This window comes from Fundulus heteroclitus, chromosome 9 (genome assembly GCF_011125445.2).
Source record: "Fundulus heteroclitus isolate FHET01 chromosome 9, MU-UCD_Fhet_4.1, whole genome shotgun sequence".
NCBI classification, from domain to species: domain Eukaryota; kingdom Metazoa; phylum Chordata; class Actinopteri; order Cyprinodontiformes; family Fundulidae; genus Fundulus; species Fundulus heteroclitus.
Window position 1 is genome coordinate 452,538 of NC_046369.1, and position 17,663 is coordinate 470,200.

Here is a 17,663-nt window from a genome sequence, read left to right on the forward strand (position 1 = left end):
AATAATCCAGCCATGATGAAATGAAGGCTTAGAGTAGTGTTTCCATATTTTTGCCTTGAACGAATAGGTTTTACCTTTGCTTTGTTCCTTACATGATAAAAATGACTTACCTGAGGTCCCTTTTTGACTGTCAAGTTTAATATTACCGTCCATTTTAAAATCGAGGGGATAAACATTCATTGTCAGGGGATCTAAATTAACAGGATCAGCAGTTCTTTGGGTGTTTCAACTGGTATATTTGACAATTCATGATTTGCAAAGACAAAGAGATTTAAATTTTGATGTTCTCCATCAACATGAAATGTTGATTCTGGATGTAGTGTAGGAATTCCTTGAATATAACCAAAGAAAATTTTACATTACCTATCAGAACTGGATAAAATCTTTAAAAAAGATATTATATATATATATATATTATATAATATATATATATTATATATCATATATATATATATATATATATATATATATATATTATTATATCTTTTTTAAAAGAGCTCTGGAGGACGAGGCGGACATGCTTCAGGTGCTCGGAGGGACTGCGGGAGTAGATTAAAATGTCATCAAGGTAAACAAACACGAATTGGTTCAGGAAATCACGGAGGACGTCATTGACTAGGGAGGACTGAAACTGAGGGTGGTTTGCATAAGCCGAATGGCATAACTAAATACTCAAAGGACCGAGTGGAGTTTTAAACGCCGTCTTCCACTCATCTCCCCGGCGGATCCGCACCAAGTGATAAGCATTGCGTAGATCCAGCTTAGTAAAGATGGTGGCTGACTGTACTGCCTCAAGTGCGGATGAAAGGAGAGGGAGTGGATACTATTCTTAACTGTGATCGCGTTTAAACCTCTGTAGTCTATGCACGGGCGAAGAGAACCGTCCTTTTACTACGAAAAAGAAACCTGCCCCTAGGGGAGAAGACGAGGCACGGATGAGTCCTGCTGATAAAGACTTCTTAATGTAACTCTCGAGCGCCTGGCGCTCGTTCTGCGAGATGTTATATAGGCGGCTAGATGGTAACGGAGCACCAGGTAAGAGATCAATCGCACTGTCATAGGGACGGTGCAGCGGGAGTGAGCTGGCCTGTGCCTTACTGAAAACCTGTCCAAGGTCGTGGTAATCGGGAGGAACTAACTTTAACACCTCGGGATCAACTGGACGCAGGTAGGTGTTGTGGAGGAGGATGCTGTAGGTGCTGCTGATTTTAAGCAACTGGCATGACAACTGGGTGACCATGATTCAACCCGACGGTCCGTCCAGTTAATCTGGGGGTATGAGGTTATGATGCTGTAACCATGGGAATCCGAGCACCAACGGGCCTGCTGACGGGAAAGATTAAAAACGTGACCCGTTCACGGTGATTTCCCGATACCAGCAACTAAAGGGTAAGGTGCGGTGCGTGATACGGGGGCAGGACGTCCCCATTAAAGCAGATACTGGAGAGGCTGCTCGAGCGCTACTGTTCTTAAATTAGCCCGCTGGACTAACAAGGGTCGATCAGGTTGAAATCACAACCGGAATCGATTAGAGCTAACACCTTGAAAGTCTCCCGACCGGAAACTGTTATGGGAGTTCTGAACAGATAACTGACTTCCCTGAGATTTACTGAAGAAGGAGACGTGGAGTGTTACTGTTCCAGCACTTTATTGAGAAACAGAGCAGAGCAACACATGGACAAAGTATTCGCACCGCGCGGCTGCAGCCTAGCGTCTGCCCCTGTTTCTGCCCGACCTCGCTTTCGGCTCTCCCTAATACTGCACCGTGGCCTTGGCAGGAGATAAAGCAAAGACAGCCCATCCTAGACAGTCGTCAGCCATACAGTGTTATGCTGCAGCATTCGGCCTTGCACTCAGTATCAGTGGATTACATACACAGACATCTCGTCTCCTGGCTCTGTGTCCGAGAGGCAACAGGTCACTTGACTGTAGGGCAAGATTAATACAAACATTCCACCCCTTGATCGCATAGAATATGTATAATCTATGTGATCACCTACAAATCAAAACAAGATGACTCGTGACATGAACATGCAAGTACAAATCATGTGTGCTGGAAACTTCAGTTGTGATTAACATGAATGCTTCGGAGAGTTTTAACACCACAAGATCAAAGTTTAGGCATTTGCCTACAATTTAGGGTTCCTCTAATTAAAGTAAGGCCTGTTTTAGGTCCTATGCGCACATTATTTTAAAATTACATTAGACTATGGTAAGCTAAACCTGTTCAGTAACCAAGGTCAAATCCGTCTACTCTCACCCCGCCCTGAATACCCCCCTACTCCTTTCTCCACTTACACCTCCAGTGGACAATAATCCACCCACTCCAAACTTACACACCAGAGCAAAGGCAGGAGAGGTTCAGTGCGGCAGAGGAAATGCCAGAAAAAGCTACCCCTAGGGGGCCGGAAAACTGGCAGCCCCTCCCAGGGAAATCTGCTCTCGGCCAATCTGAGCCTGAAACCCTGTATTGAATCTAAGTGTTATCATTACCAGCTAATATTAAAGGATCTTTGGAGCCAATCAGATCCCAGGTCCCCCTAGGGAAAATCAATGGTTGCATAAATCAGTGATCTTTAGTGTGAGAAAACATTCATTTTCTTTCAGCAGATAGTGAGAGACAATTTGAGAATCTATGGGTAAACATCATATCAAACTCCAATAACAAAAAATGATTACGCATAACCGAGGGTACCACACAAAACTTAGATCTATGCCTAAATCAAAGTTGACATTAGACCAACAACGAATGAAGGGAAAATAGGAAACCCAATCTGACATTATGACTGTGGAATAGCCCCTGATAAAAAGGATTGAATCAAATAATCATTGTCAGGAACATTTAAAGAATTAAATAAAATTCAAGGAACAGTCACCCAAAAGAAAAGTATTCCATGTTAGCAGGTAGTATCATTAACATCACAATCATTATTATCATAATCACCATCGTCATAATCACTAGATCAGAAATATCATCATTACTAAGATCAGAACTTTCAACTTCTTGGGCATGGTTCTCAAAGGAAACACCTGGTTCTGCATTCGGTTGACCTGTAAAGAAGCTAACTGATACTTGCAGAAGTTAACATTCGTTTAACCAGAGGGATTAAGCAGCCCGACAAAACAATCAGCAGGGGGCAATGACCACTAGGACTGGGGTGAAAAATACGAACCAAGATCGACTGCCACCCACTCCCTGTTAAGCCATGCCCATCCGTCATATTCAGGCTGAGGAGAATCAGCTTAACCATGGAGTTAAACAATCATGCAGGTGTTGCTGGATAGAGGTTATGTTTGATGAAGAGTCTGGGATATAAGTACAGCAACTCTGAGTCAATGACTTTACAGACGCCCCCTTGTGTTGCCAGTAACATGTCCAAAGCCATGCGGTTCTGTAAGGAAGTTAATCTTTAGAGCCTTCAATTCCGGGGCGTAGCTTTGAAATCCCCTCATCCACCAAAGCTGTCAAGTTCTCTAAATCTGCAGCCAGTCTGTTAATGGCTTCAGCATTACTAACAGCACCATACCCAGGGAAAGGTTGCTGAGGACTATCTCGCGTCCCATTGATATACTGGTTCCCCTCTTCCTGCTATTCTGGGCACCCACTGGTACAGACGGCAACTATCCTAACAGAGGGAATAAGATAAGCCAAATAACAGGCACCACACCAATTACTTGGGAGATACAGGTAGAACGATGACCACACCCATACCATATTAGTAGGACACGGATAACATCAGGAGATGGAGTATACACCTGGAGGGAAGAAAAGGCACCACCCCTTAAACCCCATTTGGTCAAATTAAAAAGTCTCAGCCATGGTTTCAATGGGTCGTCTGCACATAAAGGTCTTTTATCTGTAAGCGCACAAGAAGCTGGCACAGTATTGTCACAGTTAACTGCAATTGCCCAAATTAAAACTGGATCTGACACAGGGAAGAACAAAACACAGGGGTGCTGACCGCATATGTGATGAAACTGAATGGGTCATAACAGAACCCGCAAACACTAACATTTGTAGCATTTGAGAAACCATAAGGGAAGCGCACAGAATGATGAGAAAAATTAGTTGCCCAGGGAAAATGTTTCAGGGGTTTAGAAGCCCCCAAGATATGGGACCTGTTACGGGGCGCTGTTGTGTACAGGCAGAAAAAAATGATAACACAGTGGTGATGTTAACCGGCCATGGTTGGAGTAAAGATGACCCCTGCGTTGCATGCGGCAAACGGGTGCAAACATAACAACTACCATTTGTAACTTTCGAGCAGTAGTAGCTGCCAATTGCCACCAGAGATTGTCAGTCACGCCATGATGAGCAATAACATGTCGTTTACCCTTCTTTGCAAATGAGGTGTCTTAAAAGCCTGAGTGATGGTTGGATCAGCTGAATTTAACACAGCAACAGTAGGAACACGCTTAAGGACATTAGAATCATTATGATCACAAAACCATGGATTAGTATAAGTAAAATGCAACATAAGGCAACATATTGCCAGCTTCTCAGCCGTTCTGAAGAAGGTCATCTTGATGTGCCGTGTAGAATGATGATGTAGAATGATGTAGAATGTAGAATGATGATGAATAAGACGATGGCAACGCGTCGTCCCTCTGTCCTCTTCTCTCCCCTTTTTTTTTTTTTTTTCTTTCTTTTTTTTTTTTTTTTTTTTTTTAATCAGTCAGTTCTCTGATATTTAGGGAGCATAAGCAATGAGCAAACAAATCTAGTTCTTGGAACCGCTGTGTTCCACAGATCAGCCGTGTCAAAACAAACTCTGTTGAATCAGGTCTCTGGAGACAAGCAACGCAAATCACTGCCCGGAATGTTATTGTGATTCCGTCGGAGCAGTGTTCTTCACCCACCTCTTCTTGCTAGGAACCAAAACTTGTGGTGGGCCGCAGTCCTCACAGCCCAGCTCGGTGGCTCAGGTGGATGATGATGATGATGCCAGTGGTGTGATCTTTCTTGTCCTGCGATCGGTCGGTCTCCCGCGGCGGTGGGCACTTTCCTGCAGTGTGATGCGTGGATCCAAGGACTCGCTGTTCGACCTTCACTGCCGTGTGCGTCGTGAGGAGCACCTGGAATGGACCCAGCCAGCGTTTGGATCTCCAATGCTTCCGGCGGAAGTCCGAATCAGAACCCAGTCTCCTGGACGGAACGAATGGAGGGCTCTGTCGGCTGCCACAGGCAATGCTTCCTTCACTGTCTGAGAGATTTCAGAAAGCACCTTTGTGAGCCTAATGCAATATGATAACATGTCATCATCACACAAAGAAGTGGAGGGCAAGTAACGGTTTGTAGGTCCAAAGCCCAAGTTGGCGGCCTTCCAAACAGAATTTCAAATGGACTGAGGTTAACTTTCGCCCTTTTTCTCATCCTCATATAAGTGAGGACAATAGGCAAAGCTTTAGGGCCAGGAAAGACCTGTTTCTTCACAGCATTTTGCCAGCTTCAACTTCAAAGTTCCGTTCTCACGTTCAAACCGCACCGGAACTCTGGGGATGATACGCGCAGTGTGTCCTTAAGTCACAGCCCAAGAACTTACCCACCTCCGTCCACAGCCGCGTTGACAAAGTGGGATCCATTGTCACTTGAAATCCTAGCCGGGGATCCCCCAACGAGGAATAATCTCAGTCAAAAAGGGCTTTTGTGACAGCATGGCTGTCAGCCTTTTTAGAAGCGAAAGCCTCAGTCCCATTTACTGAACATATCCACGATGACAAGGACAAACTTCTTACCTTCAGAAGGAGTCAGTTCAATGAAGTCCATCATGATGTGGTCAAATGGCTTACCAGGAGGAGGGTGTGCACCTAGAGTCCTCTGAGGGGCACGCCCTGCATTGAATGAACAGCAGATCATGCATGATTGACAAAACTTTTTTGCATAAAAGCTGAAGCCTCTAGTGAACCACTGAGATTTTAAAGCAGCTGCCATGCTGATGTATGAGGAATGGTCTAAGCCATGGGTTAGCTTTGCAAAGTGTGGGAAGAAGTGTTTTGGCAAGCATGGTAACCCATTTGGTCCATACCAAATGTTATTTCTGCACTTCGCTCCAGAAGAAGCCCACAGTCGCCTCTCACCAGCAGATGCAAAACTCTGCATCGCACTCAAGTCTGTGAGTGAAGAAGAACATGGGGGTGTACCCTCCTCCTTGCCCTCAGAGGAGGAGAAGGCAGTGTACAGAGGAGCTTTCCCAGCCGCACGCTTCGCAGCTGCATCGGCCCTCCTGTTCCCCTGCGAGATAACGTCACCAGACGAGGAGTGAGCTGCGCACCGGCACACTGAAATGACCTTGGGCAACAAGATGGCCTCTAACAAGTGTGCAACCTGCTTAGAGTTCAGAATTGGCTTTCCATTCGATTTCAAGAACTTCCTATGTTTCCATAGGGCACCAAAGTCATGAACCACACCAAATCCGTACCGGGAATCCGTAAAGATGTTTACCGTCTTCCCCTTTGCCAACTTGCAGGCCTCAGTCAGAGCCACCAGTTCAGCTGCTTGCGCTGAAAAGTGTTTAGGAAGAGAACCCGAACACAGGGTCTCATGCGATGAGCAAACAGCGAATCCCACCCAATTCACACCAGTGATACGATCCCTGTAAGCCGAACCATCAACAAACAACTGCAAATCTGGGTTCTCCACTGGAACATCAGAAAGATCAGGTCGTGGTGTGCAAACTTCCTCCAGCACCGACACACAGTTATGCGGATCCCCATCCTCAGGAGTGGGAAGAAGTGTAGCTGGATTTAACACATTGCACCTCTTCACAGTGATGTTTGGCAAGTCCAGCAAGATAGAAGTGTACCTCAGCCAGCGCGCTGCAGAAAGATGTGAAGTCTTTTGTTCTAGAAGAATGATGGCAACGTTGTGAGGCACAAGCACTGTTAGTTCAGAATAGCCCACGATGTCACGTGATGCTAAAACAGCCCGCTCAGCTGCAGCCACTGCCCTAAGACAGCCAGGCAGTCCCGCCGCAACTGGATCCAGTTTCCCAGAATAATAGGCTACTGGTCTCAACTTCCCTCCATGGTCCTGCATGAGGACAGAGGTCATGCATCCATGTTTCTCATCAACAGCCTGAACAAAGGGTTTTTTAGGGTCCGGAAGACCCAAGGTAGGGGCCTGCTGTAAAGCTAATTTAAGCTGAGAAAAAGCAGACTCGGCTTCAGATGTCCAAGTAAGCTTATCAGCAGGTTGAAGATCTTTACCATGCATGATGGCACTCAGAGGAGCTTCCAGCACTGAGTAGTTTGGAACAAAGTTTCTGCAGTAAGATGTTATTCCCAAGAAAGACAGAAGCTGCTTCTTCGTGACAGGCTTAGGGATGTTTTGAACTGCAGCCACACGCTTAGGTGATAGAGTCCTGCCCTCTGAAGAGATGTGGTGACCCAAAAAGGTCACTTGAGGCTGCACAAACTGCAGCTTAGATAGAGAGGCTTTGTGTCCCTCAGAATGGAGGTGCTTCAAAAGAGCAACTGTGTCCTCCTCACATTGCTGTTTTGTGGGACTACAGAGAAGAATGTCGTCGACATACTGGACCAGCGTTGTACCTGGACGCAGCTGCAGAGAGTCCAGACTAGCCTTCAGAGCTGCATTGAAGATAGTCGGGCTCTCTGTGTAGCCTTGGACCAAACGCGTGAAGTGTAAAGTTTCCCTTCGAATTGGAAACCAAACCAGTACTGCGAGTCCTTATGGACTGGCACACTGAAAAAGGCGTTGGACAAGTCAACGACAGAGAAAAACGCAGCATCCATAGGAATCTGCGCCAAGATCGTGGTAGGGTTCGGTAGTACGGGCGTTCGACCAATTACAGCTGAATTCACCCTCTGCAAATCTAGGATGAATCTCCACTCAACTGGCTTGCCCTGGTCTCTCACCTTTTTCACAGGGAATAAAGGCGAGCTCACGGGTGAATTTGGACATTCAATGATCACCCCTTCTTTTAGAAGGGATTCGAAAACAGGTCTGATGCCCTCAACTGCTTCCTGTTTCAGAGGGTACTGTTTCTGACAGGGTCTGTAATCTGATTTAGGGGTTACGATGACTGGTTCACACCCTTTGATGAGACCAACATCATATTTATTCTTTGCCCACAGTTCAGAAGGAACCTGGGACAGCAGAGGATGTGAAGTGACGTCAACTTCTGGAAACAGACCATGAGAAAGGAATGTTTCATTTTCTGGAACCAAATGAACTGTTCTTTGTTAGTGAACAGTACCGGTGAAAGGCCTTTTGTAAGCAGATAGTCTCTGTGAAAACAGAATGTTAGGATGTTGTGGTACCACAGTCCAATCACAAATCGTTTGACATTGTGAGACAAAATTTGTTAATTCACTCCATTCCCCTTTAACGGGCTTTGTTAATGGAATGTGTGGAATTCCATTTTCTCTGAAAAATGCTAGCTGTTGAGGTAGCAAATTGATCGCAAGCGCAGCGTATTGGGAACTCCAATACAGTGTGGAAAAGGTTAGTTTCTCAGATGACACCCTGAACCACGCCTCCTCAAAGTCTGCATCTGGGCCCCGTGACGTGTGTGCTGTGCAGCTCAGATCAGTGGAGCTCTTAGTCTCTGAGAGAGGATTCACAAGCTGTTTGACTTCCTCCATCAGCTGCCCGCTAAACAGGGAGTTCTGAAATTTCCACTCGTAAGCATAAAGCAAGTTTTGCGGGCTGTATTTCACAGCACTGACCACTGTCCGACCTCCGGTGCTCACCAGAACACCTTCTGGTGTGGAGATCAGCACGATTCCCAACTCAATCATCAAATCTCTTCCCAGCAGATTCACAGGGCACAGAGACGATAGCAGAAAACTGTGTTTGAAAGAACTCCCCCCCGGAGTTACGCAGGTGAGGGGTTTTGTAAACTGCTCTTTTGTCACCTGACCCGAGGCAGACAATGAGAAAACATGGCTCCCACTGAGCCGTGGAGGAATTTCAAACTCCTCTGCTCTGATTACTGATGATGTCGCTCCAGAATCAACCATAAAGGATATTCTGTGTCCATCAACCACCAGTTCCAGAGTTGGAAAAGCCCTATATGCTTCAGATCTTAAGTGAGCATAAGTCGGAACCACCTCCTCAACCCTTTTCTCCAAAGATGGTTCAGTCAAAATGTTACTGTCCACACACTCATTTTCTGCACTTTCAAGACTCCACACAGCCGCAAAAGATTTCAAAGCAGGTACTTCATTGCGAAAAGCAGAGGATTCCAAATGTGTGTGCATGTTAACATTGTCCAGCGAGTGTGTCTCTGTATCAGGCAGAGAGGCAACACTCGCAGCTGTGTTTGTGTCTGCAAAAGCTTGCAGCCCGTTATCTGCATGTGTGTGTGTGTGTGTGCTCTCAGTGTTGCTATGTGTGTCAGCAGTGTGAGGAAAAGGAGGAGAGGGAAAAGAAAAATCATTTTCAGATCCCCTATGGGGTACATTACCAATCTGTTGACCCCACAAGCGTGACGGCTCGCCCCCCTCCGGCTTACAGCGTCAATCTGCTTCCTGACGCCGCGAAGGGCGACCCTTACGAACCCGACAGTCCCTCCACCAATGGCCTCTTTTCCCACAGCAATGACAGACATCCTCTTGCCCCGGGTTCCTCTGTTCTGGCCAGGATCTTTCTCGGTTTCTTCCTCCTCTGCCTCTCCCTCCTTGGCCTCTTCCTCCTCTGCCGATGTATTGATACGTGGAGATGGCAGCCAGATGCAGTTCTTTCTCAGTCTTGTCCTTTTTTGTTCTTTTTTGCTCATCCACCAGACTGGCTGCATGTCTGGCGTGTTTCCGGACTTCGGACAGTTTTGGTTCCTCAGCCCACCCCACGTAGGCTGCTTTGAATGCCTCGGCAACTTGTGGGAGAAGTCCTTTAATGACCGAGTCACAAACCAGGGTTTCCCAAACTGTGATATTACCGTCCACCCCCAGTGTGGAAGGTTTTGGCTGTCCACTGTGACGTGTGACACACTCTATCACTCTTTCGATGAAGTCGTCTGTGGACTCGTCAGCCTTCTGCTTGCAGGTGTAGATGCTCGTCATGTTGATTTTTGTGGGGAAAGTTTTCTTAATTTCTTCGGCCAGGCCGTTGACTGCATTCACGAACCCTTGATTGTCCGCATGATCCCAATCTGGGTTAAGAACTCGCAGTCCCATTTCAGGCAGTTTGTTATGAATCTTTGCCAGTTCAGTTGCTCTTAGTTTGCGTGCGAGAACTCTGCGAATCTCAGCACCTGTTGGACGCAGTTCCCTGCAGAAGTCAGTGAAAGCAGTGGCAAACTTCTCACCACACAGGGTGGGATCAGGAAGAGACTTAGCATTCTCTTCAATGTCCTGTGGTGTCCAGGCCCTGAAAACCAGGTCTCGTCCATTCGGGCCCATAACTTCAACCATCGGGGCACTGATGTCCGTGTAGCGGTCAGGAGGTTTGATGTCTTGTCTCAGTTCGTAGGAGCGACCCGCCCCAGCAGCCCCTCTTGGTGTATCGGCCTCAGTCTTTAAGGCTGCCCGCTGCGTGGGGGCCGATGCTGATGCAGATCCCCCCGCCTCAGAAGATGTGTCGTCCGGGTGGCTGCTGCTGCTCACATGCTGGGGTTGTGGTTTGGCTTGTGGTTGCCCTGGGCCAAAGGCGTATGAGTCGAGGTCGTGGTCCATCACGCTTGTGAGGGCGCTCAGATCAGGATACATGGAAGTAGAAGAGAAAGGAGGGTTATTAGACAAATCCTGTTTTTCAGAAGCTTTGTATGGAGGAGGTGTTTTCTCTCTAGTGTGTGCGCGTGTGTGTGTTGCAGAAACGCCAGAGTCATTCTGGACATTAGGGACAGAAGCGGAGGGGACAGAGCAATTGTCTTCACGACCACACACGCTTCCCGTCACATCCAGTCTCCCAGCCAACCGTTTACTATTTTGTTTTCTTTGCCGTCTCTCAGCTTCATCTTTCCAACATTTAAGGCATGCCCGTTGTCTCCGTATTCCCAATATTTCTTTTTGTTTGACTGTCTTCTTTGTTTCTAATTTATTTTCTTGTTCTTTTATTTTGTCTTCAATCCTTTTTAGTATTGCCATATTAAATGACCCCCCTTGTGGGAAATCTGTATGTTTAATCCAATCATTTATGCATGACATGCTTTCGGGCCCATATTTTTTCAGCATGAAATCGAACGTCTCACCCTGGGGCAAGGGTGGGCCCCGAGAACTCTGCCTTTGACCCATTACACTGACTCTTCCGCTTCCGGACTTTTTTATTTTATTTTATTTATTTTATCCTTTTTTTGTGTTTTTTATTATTATTTTTTACGTCCTTAGCACGATCGACCAACTAAATGAAAGGCCTCACATCCGATGGTCGCCTTTTTGTTATAATGGTCGGGGTCCCCACTTATCAAAGCTGCAAACGTCTTCGCAACAGTCAAGGACTTCAGCATCCCTGCCGCTTTCATCCACAACAGAAGTGGACAGCCTCTTGCACAAACCCAAGACAAGAGGACTTTAATGGACCAGCTGCAAACTGCTCAGCCGGTCACCTGTTCTCCAGGTGAAAATCACTCTGCCCCTCCTCCCCCCTTGTGGGAAAGTCCGTATTTCAGCTGAAAAAACGTATTCTAATTAAATTTTGAATTTTAGTTTAATGTCAAAGCTTTTTAAAAAAAAAAACTGGTCTGTATTTTTGAGTCCTACTTTATTTGCTCCAGAGATTAAACTCATTTAATATTTTATAGGCTTTCTTAATTTCTATTTTGTAGGTTTAAAGTTTTGCAGTATTGGCACTGTTATCTAAAAAAAAATTCAGTATTTTTCTAACAACAATGGGTTGTTTTTTTTGTTTTTTTGTTTTTTGTTTTTAAATTTAAGCCTAATTTTCCTTTAAGCAATTGCATTTAAAGAAAATGCTGGAAAGTATCTCTCTTACCGTCTCATGAAAAGAAAGGTTCGAATCTGATCCCGCGCCGACGCTCCAGAGCCGTCCCGAGATCAGGAGCCCCTCCTCATCCCTTGAAAATCCGTTCGGGGTAACAGAGGCCGGATAAACTTCTCCGGGCCGGCCAAAGCTGCTCCTGTCCCCGGACCCCCTGGCCCGCCGGTCGGAGATCTTGTTCGTTGACGCCAAAATTGTTATGGGAGTTCTGAACAGATAACTGACTTCCCTGAGATTTACTGAAGAAGGAGACGTGGAGTGTTACTGTTCCAGCACTTTATTGAGAAACAGAGCAGAGCAACACATGGACAAAGTATTCGCACCGCGCGGCTGCAGCCTAGCGTCTGCCCCTGTTTCTGCCCGACCTCGCTTTCGGCTCTCCCTAATACTGCACCGTGGCCTTGGCAGGAGATAAAGCAAAGACAGCCCATCCTAGACAGTCGTCAGCCATACAGTGTTATGCTGCAGCATTCGGCCTTGCACTCAGTATCAGTGGATTACATACACAGACATCTCGTCTCCTGGCTCTGTGTCCGAGAGGCAACAGGTCACTTTGACTGTAGGGCAAAGATTAATACAACAGAAACGACGGCAGCGGGTAAACACAAACGAGGAGGAGATGATGGGAAGGTCTCAATATGGTCCGCCGGATCCCCCTCTACATCCGACGGACCGGCTCTTTTGGCCGCTCCGGACAGTTCTTAATGAAATGTTCGGGCGAGGCACAATAAATGCAGAGTCTAGAACTCATACGCTGCTGTCTTTCGTCTGGCGTGAGTCTAACACGCCCCAACTGCATTGGTTCGGGTGAAGAAGGAGGTGGCGCAGTGGATTCGGCGGAACGAGCGGGGGTCCGCTCGATAGGAGCCGGCCGGACTAACGGCGGAAATGCTGGGCAGCTTCTCCCACGCGCTCGGTTATCTAAACGCACAGCCAGAGCTATGCATTCCTTGAGTGAGTCTGGCTGTTCTACACGCGCCAGCTCATCCTTTAAGGATTCATCTAGGGACTGAAGGAAAACTGATTTTAAAGCTTGTTGCTCCCAGCCCGCTGCCGCCGCCGCAGTGCGGCAATCTATACCATAATCCGCCACCCGTCTACCCCGCTGACGTAAGGTGAGAAGCCGCTGAGCGTCTTGGGACTCATCTGACTCGGCGGCGAACACAGAACAAAACTCAAAAACAAACTCATCGAAAGTGCAGTTAAACTGCTGGCAATTAACGAAACGGGCTTCGGCCCATCTAAGAGCTCTGCCCGTCAATAACCGGAGAACGTACGAGATTGTAATGTGATCTTGGGAGAAAGTCTGAGGCGAGCGATTAAAGACTAGGGAACACTGGAACAGGAAACCACCACATTCACTAGTCTCTCCGGAGTATTTCTCCGGGGAAGGTGATGACGCTTCACGCCCAGACTCCGACGGTGGAGGTGACGAAGGCTGGAAGGCGGGGTCTGGTGACGCGGAAGCAACCGGTTGTCGGCTAGTGCTAACCATACCTAAGAGCTGGTTCATCTGTGTGGTTAAGTTCTGGAGCTGGTCGTGTAGCCCGAACACTGTAGCTTCTAAACCCTTTATACGGTCCTGTTGTGCAGCTAAAGCCTGCCCGAGTGTGCCTGTGGGATTAGTTGGGCCAGAGTGTTCTTCTGTCATGGTTGGCTTTATGTATTTTGCCCACATGCAGAAGCACACTCGGGAGAAACAGGTGAAGTTTAAAGGTTTTATTTAAGAACCAGGTAACGGGAGGATTCTGCCTCAGCGGAGGCAGCGTCAGGTAACGGTCAGGGAGCAGGAAACCGGGTCGATCACTAGGGAAGAACGAGACAGAGGTTAGCTGGGAAAACGTGAAGGGGAACTGGTCTGACTGAGCTGGATCTGCTGCTGGACGCAAGCTTACCACTCGATGGACGGAAGGCCGACCGGGGAGGAAGCGGTGAGGACTCAGCGCTAGCCATACGATGGTGGCCCACAGGTGTCCGGGAGGCCAGTGGGTCGAAGGTGGGGTCGGGTCCGAGCAGCACCGGGGAATCCAGATGTCCGGGACAGCGAGAGGAACCAGGTGACTTTCCGGAGATAGCAGGGTTCCAGGGGAGGGGAACCGACTCAGGAGGAACCAGGAGGTTTGCAGGAGAGACCAACACCAGACGGAAGATGACGATGCTTGGAGCTCCTGCCACGAGAGACTTCACAAGGTCACGAGAGGAAGAGAACTGACACGAGGAGGTACCTGGGAGACACAGAGGTGAGTGATTAGTTCCTCTGGGAAACACAGAGAACGAGAGGCCAAGGCTTGTCTGCATACCACGACGGTAACACTCTGGCATCCTCTCGCTGTCTGCGTGGTGTTTAAGTAGTGCTTCCAGATGCAGCTCAACCGCCCGCAGGTGTGTGGGCTCCGCCCACCAGTCAACCCAGAACACCTGTGGAAAAAGTCTGAGGCAGCAGAGCCGGCAGCAAGCTGCACGGCCCTGCTGGCTGAGTCCTGACAAACATAAAAAAGGAAATAAAGCAGAGATTTCTAATTACAATCTTTACTTTTTTTGCATCAGTAACATTATTGCAGGTTCCCAACGCCCATCGAGCACATTCATTTAAAGTCTGGTCAAGTTGGTTCTTCTTCTTTTACCAGGCCCAAACTTTCAGAACCACCAGGGTTAGAATGGAGGTTCTGCTTTCAACCAGTTAGTTGTTCTACATTTCAAGGCTGCTGTGAGCAGCAGATTGAAGAGGTAGAACTTTGTTGGTCCTTCTGCCCCGTCTGAGGTGAGACCCAACAATGCAGAACTGGGTTCTGGTGATATAAACAGATCCATCCTTCCAGAACACATCCAGCTTGAGTCAGAATGAGAACTCATCCAGCTTGGGTTAGGACCAGAACACATGGGTGTGATCTGCTATGTGGGTTCTGCAGGTTCTCCAGCATAAGATGGGTTATTTGGGTCCATCTTTGCTGTAATGTCTGGAGTTCTGAAGAACCTCTGGCCCTCAGGGCCCATGGCCGGGACCACTTCAGCCCGCGGGCTCGTCCCCGCGGCTCTTGAGGGCGTCGGCATTGCGGTGGCTGGGGGATTTCCTCGGGGTCGTCTCTGCTCCTTCCTTGGGGGGGGGGGGGGGTTGCAGATATCCTGTGTCGGCCCCTCCTGGGCGACATGCTTTAGGGACCCCTTTGGGAGTCCGGGGTTACGGGTACCCTGACGCCTGCCTCTGTGCTCGGGGAAGGTGGGTCTTCGGTTTTCCACAATCACTATCAAGCTATTTCTGGATAATCTTCACCTAAACTAGTGCACTTTCACATCTCCCACAGGTGCTGGGTCCCAGGTATTAAGTGTTCACTTATATACAGTAATCTTATAATTTATTTATTTATTTATTTATGTTCTTTCAGATTCTTTTTTCAAATATCACATTACACATGTCAGCTTACATAATAATATATATGATTTAGCAATGGCATCTAGGTGTTATTCGAGTATATCTGTTGCTTTATGTCTGTTGGTTGTGCTGTTCTTTTTGTGTCTCTTTCCAGGTGATGGAGCAGACAAAGAAGGTTTTATCATTCTCTCCCTTTTATCTCCTCTTTCTTTCACCTCTACCCTTTTTTTTCTTTTCTTTCACTTTTTGTTCTTCCTTTACTCTCCCATTGTCGTGTCCATATAATTTGAAATTCTCTTTGCAGGAATCATAATAAAGCTATTTACAAGCATAAATCAAGTGGAGCACTATGGCGAAAGCTGTTCGCTCCACTTGTAAAAGCAAAATCTGTCGAGCTCTATCTGGCATTGAGACATCAATTCCTATTGCCATATTGCTAGACAGGACACTGGGAAAAAAAAAAAAAAAAAAAAAAAAAGTCTCCTCCTGTCAGAGAAAGCCTCTCCCTGTTGAACAGATAGTTCAGTCTGTTCATGTCTCTCTCTTTCACTCAGAAACACGTTTTCACATTCATGGATTCAATCTGTTTCTTTGTGAAACTCTTTCAAATGATTCCTTGGAAACTTCTTCCGCTTCCAGTCCTTTAAAGATGGAAGGTGGGATTATTCCAGGATCCACATGTTGTTTTTCTGCCTGTTTCCAGTCAAAGCTTCACTCTGAATATCAGCATGTTGACTTTCTCTCTTGGTTTTTTATTTCATTCATGAGTCAGATTTCATTGAAATGTTGGGCAGTTTTTCTCAATCTCTGGACATTATCTGTTTCTGTCGGCTCGTATTTTTCTAAACACTTTAGATTAAAATGTTAAATCTTACTTTTGTATATTTACTGCAGTTCTACTTCATATGTTTTAATGAGCAATAAACAGATTTTCTTCTTCTGTATTTGATTAATTTGCTGCTCATTCTCTTCTGTTCCTCTGATCAATTTTCAATATTTCAATAAACCAAGTGTTTTTTTTCTATCAACACTGACTTTCAAAAAGTCCTAATTTACACTAAAACATTTCCATTTTCTTTCTGACATGTTTTTAAATGACAGATTTTTGTTGTTTAGTTGTATAAATCAGCTGCAGAAACACAAAGCATTGATGAAATGATATTTCTGCTCCATCTTTCCAAAGGTTTGCAGCAGAACCATTTAATTTGTCCTGCCAAAAATAAATAATTTTACAACACAGTCTGTTGTTCCCCACTGAGCGTGCGAGCCATTAGTGCATCTTTATATTCAGTGGAGAAAATGCTTTTACTTGTGGGGTCTAAAATAAAACATAGAACCTGGAGCTTTGCTGGACTCTCATCCTTTGTCCTGTTATCAGTATCAATATTTCACTTATTAAGAACTGTGTAAATAAAATGGTGTTTATGTATTACTTTGAGTAAAACTGTGTCCATGTTTAGCTTACAAAATATATTTCACATGTATTATTCAGATTTCTTTCTTATTAATTCTGCATATTTAAACAACCCAGAGCTGCATGTTTACAATCAGCACAGAAAATAGGAAAAAGGGAGGCTGACTTTTTCAATCACTTCTATGTCCTACTGGCACCAGTAGATCTGGTAGAATTTCCTGGTTTATGAAACTATTTTTTCTGTCTCCAAGCAGAATTGGACTTGCTGCTGGAATGAGAAGCAATGTGCTGAACTCAAGGAGCTTTTAATTGTTTTTAGCTACATTAGGAATAAATGCTTTGCTTTTTTACTGAACTAAGCACCATGGAGGTAAAGTGAACAAACTTTATGGCCCCAGTTTATTTCTAAAAGATGGAGCAGTTAATTTTCACATCATGATGAAAATCCATGTGGAAGCTCCCAGAGAGGGTTCCTACTGGTTTCTATCATAGCCAGAGCTTTTAGATTTACTTGTAGCTCAGGTGAAAACCCTTCTGCTCTCTGTTCCTGATGATGACCCTGGTGATGCTCATCAGAGTAAACCTTCACTTCACGTCTTGCTGGGTGAATATCAGTGATTCCAGCTAACAAGCAGCCCATGCTGAGTCAGCATTCAGCTTTTCCATCTCACTTCAACCTGGGGAATGCTGCTCCACACGTTGCTGCACCCTCTCCTTAATGACACAGGGACCCAACTGAACGAGGCAGGCTGACTGCTCTGGACTGAACAGTCATTCTGGCTTTTCAGGCTCAGACAAACAGCAAGTCCTGCTCTGCTCTCCTTTTCTTTTAGTTTGCCGCTAAGCCCGGATCAATAAAGATAAATTATTATTATTCTTTTGCAGATGCCGGGAGGATGAGGGAACATCTCATAGCGACTCTTCCTCCCTGGAGTCAACCAGCAGAACGTCTCTGAGTGGATCAGTGCCATAAAGCAGAGAAC

The 17,663-nt window shown here is 46.3% G+C and overlaps 1 protein-coding gene and 1 long non-coding RNA gene across 4 annotated transcripts; both read right to left on the reverse strand.

The window, feature by feature from the left end:
• Positions 1 to 5,127: 5,127 nt before the first annotated feature.
• Positions 5,128 to 11,227, reverse strand: LOC118564093. Of its 3 annotated transcripts, XM_036140767.1 has the most exons (3): positions 9,429 to 11,227; positions 5,737 to 5,832; positions 5,139 to 5,204 (listed from the first exon to the last, which is right to left on the reverse strand). In XM_036140767.1, exon 1 carries the CDS (start codon positions 11,191 to 11,193, stop codon positions 9,481 to 9,483), a length of 1,713 nt encoding a protein of 570 aa, XP_035996660.1. In that variant the 5' UTR covers positions 11,194 to 11,227; the 3' UTR covers positions 5,139 to 5,204; positions 5,737 to 5,832; positions 9,429 to 9,480. The 3 variants fall into 3 exon arrangements, with proteins under 3 accessions (XP_035996661.1, XP_035996660.1, XP_035996659.1); XM_036140768.1 differs by lacking the exon at positions 5,737 to 5,832 and having other exon boundaries at positions 5,128 to 5,204; XM_036140766.1 differs by lacking the exon at positions 5,139 to 5,204 and having other exon boundaries at positions 5,700 to 5,832.
• A 2,373-nt stretch (positions 11,228 to 13,600) lies between these two features.
• LOC118564103 lies at positions 13,601 to 13,847 on the reverse strand. Its single transcript, XR_004931630.1, has 2 exons — positions 13,792 to 13,847; positions 13,601 to 13,702 (listed from the first exon to the last, which is right to left on the reverse strand). It is a non-coding gene; the product is annotated as an uncharacterized LOC118564103 (long non-coding RNA).
• Between the last annotated feature and the right edge of the window lie 3,816 nt (positions 13,848 to 17,663).

Coding starts and splice junctions, on each gene's coding strand:
- LOC118564093 (XM_036140768.1), bottom strand. CDS start 11,193: ATGGGTCAAAGGCAGAGTTCTCGGGGCCCACCCTTGCCCCAGGGTGAG.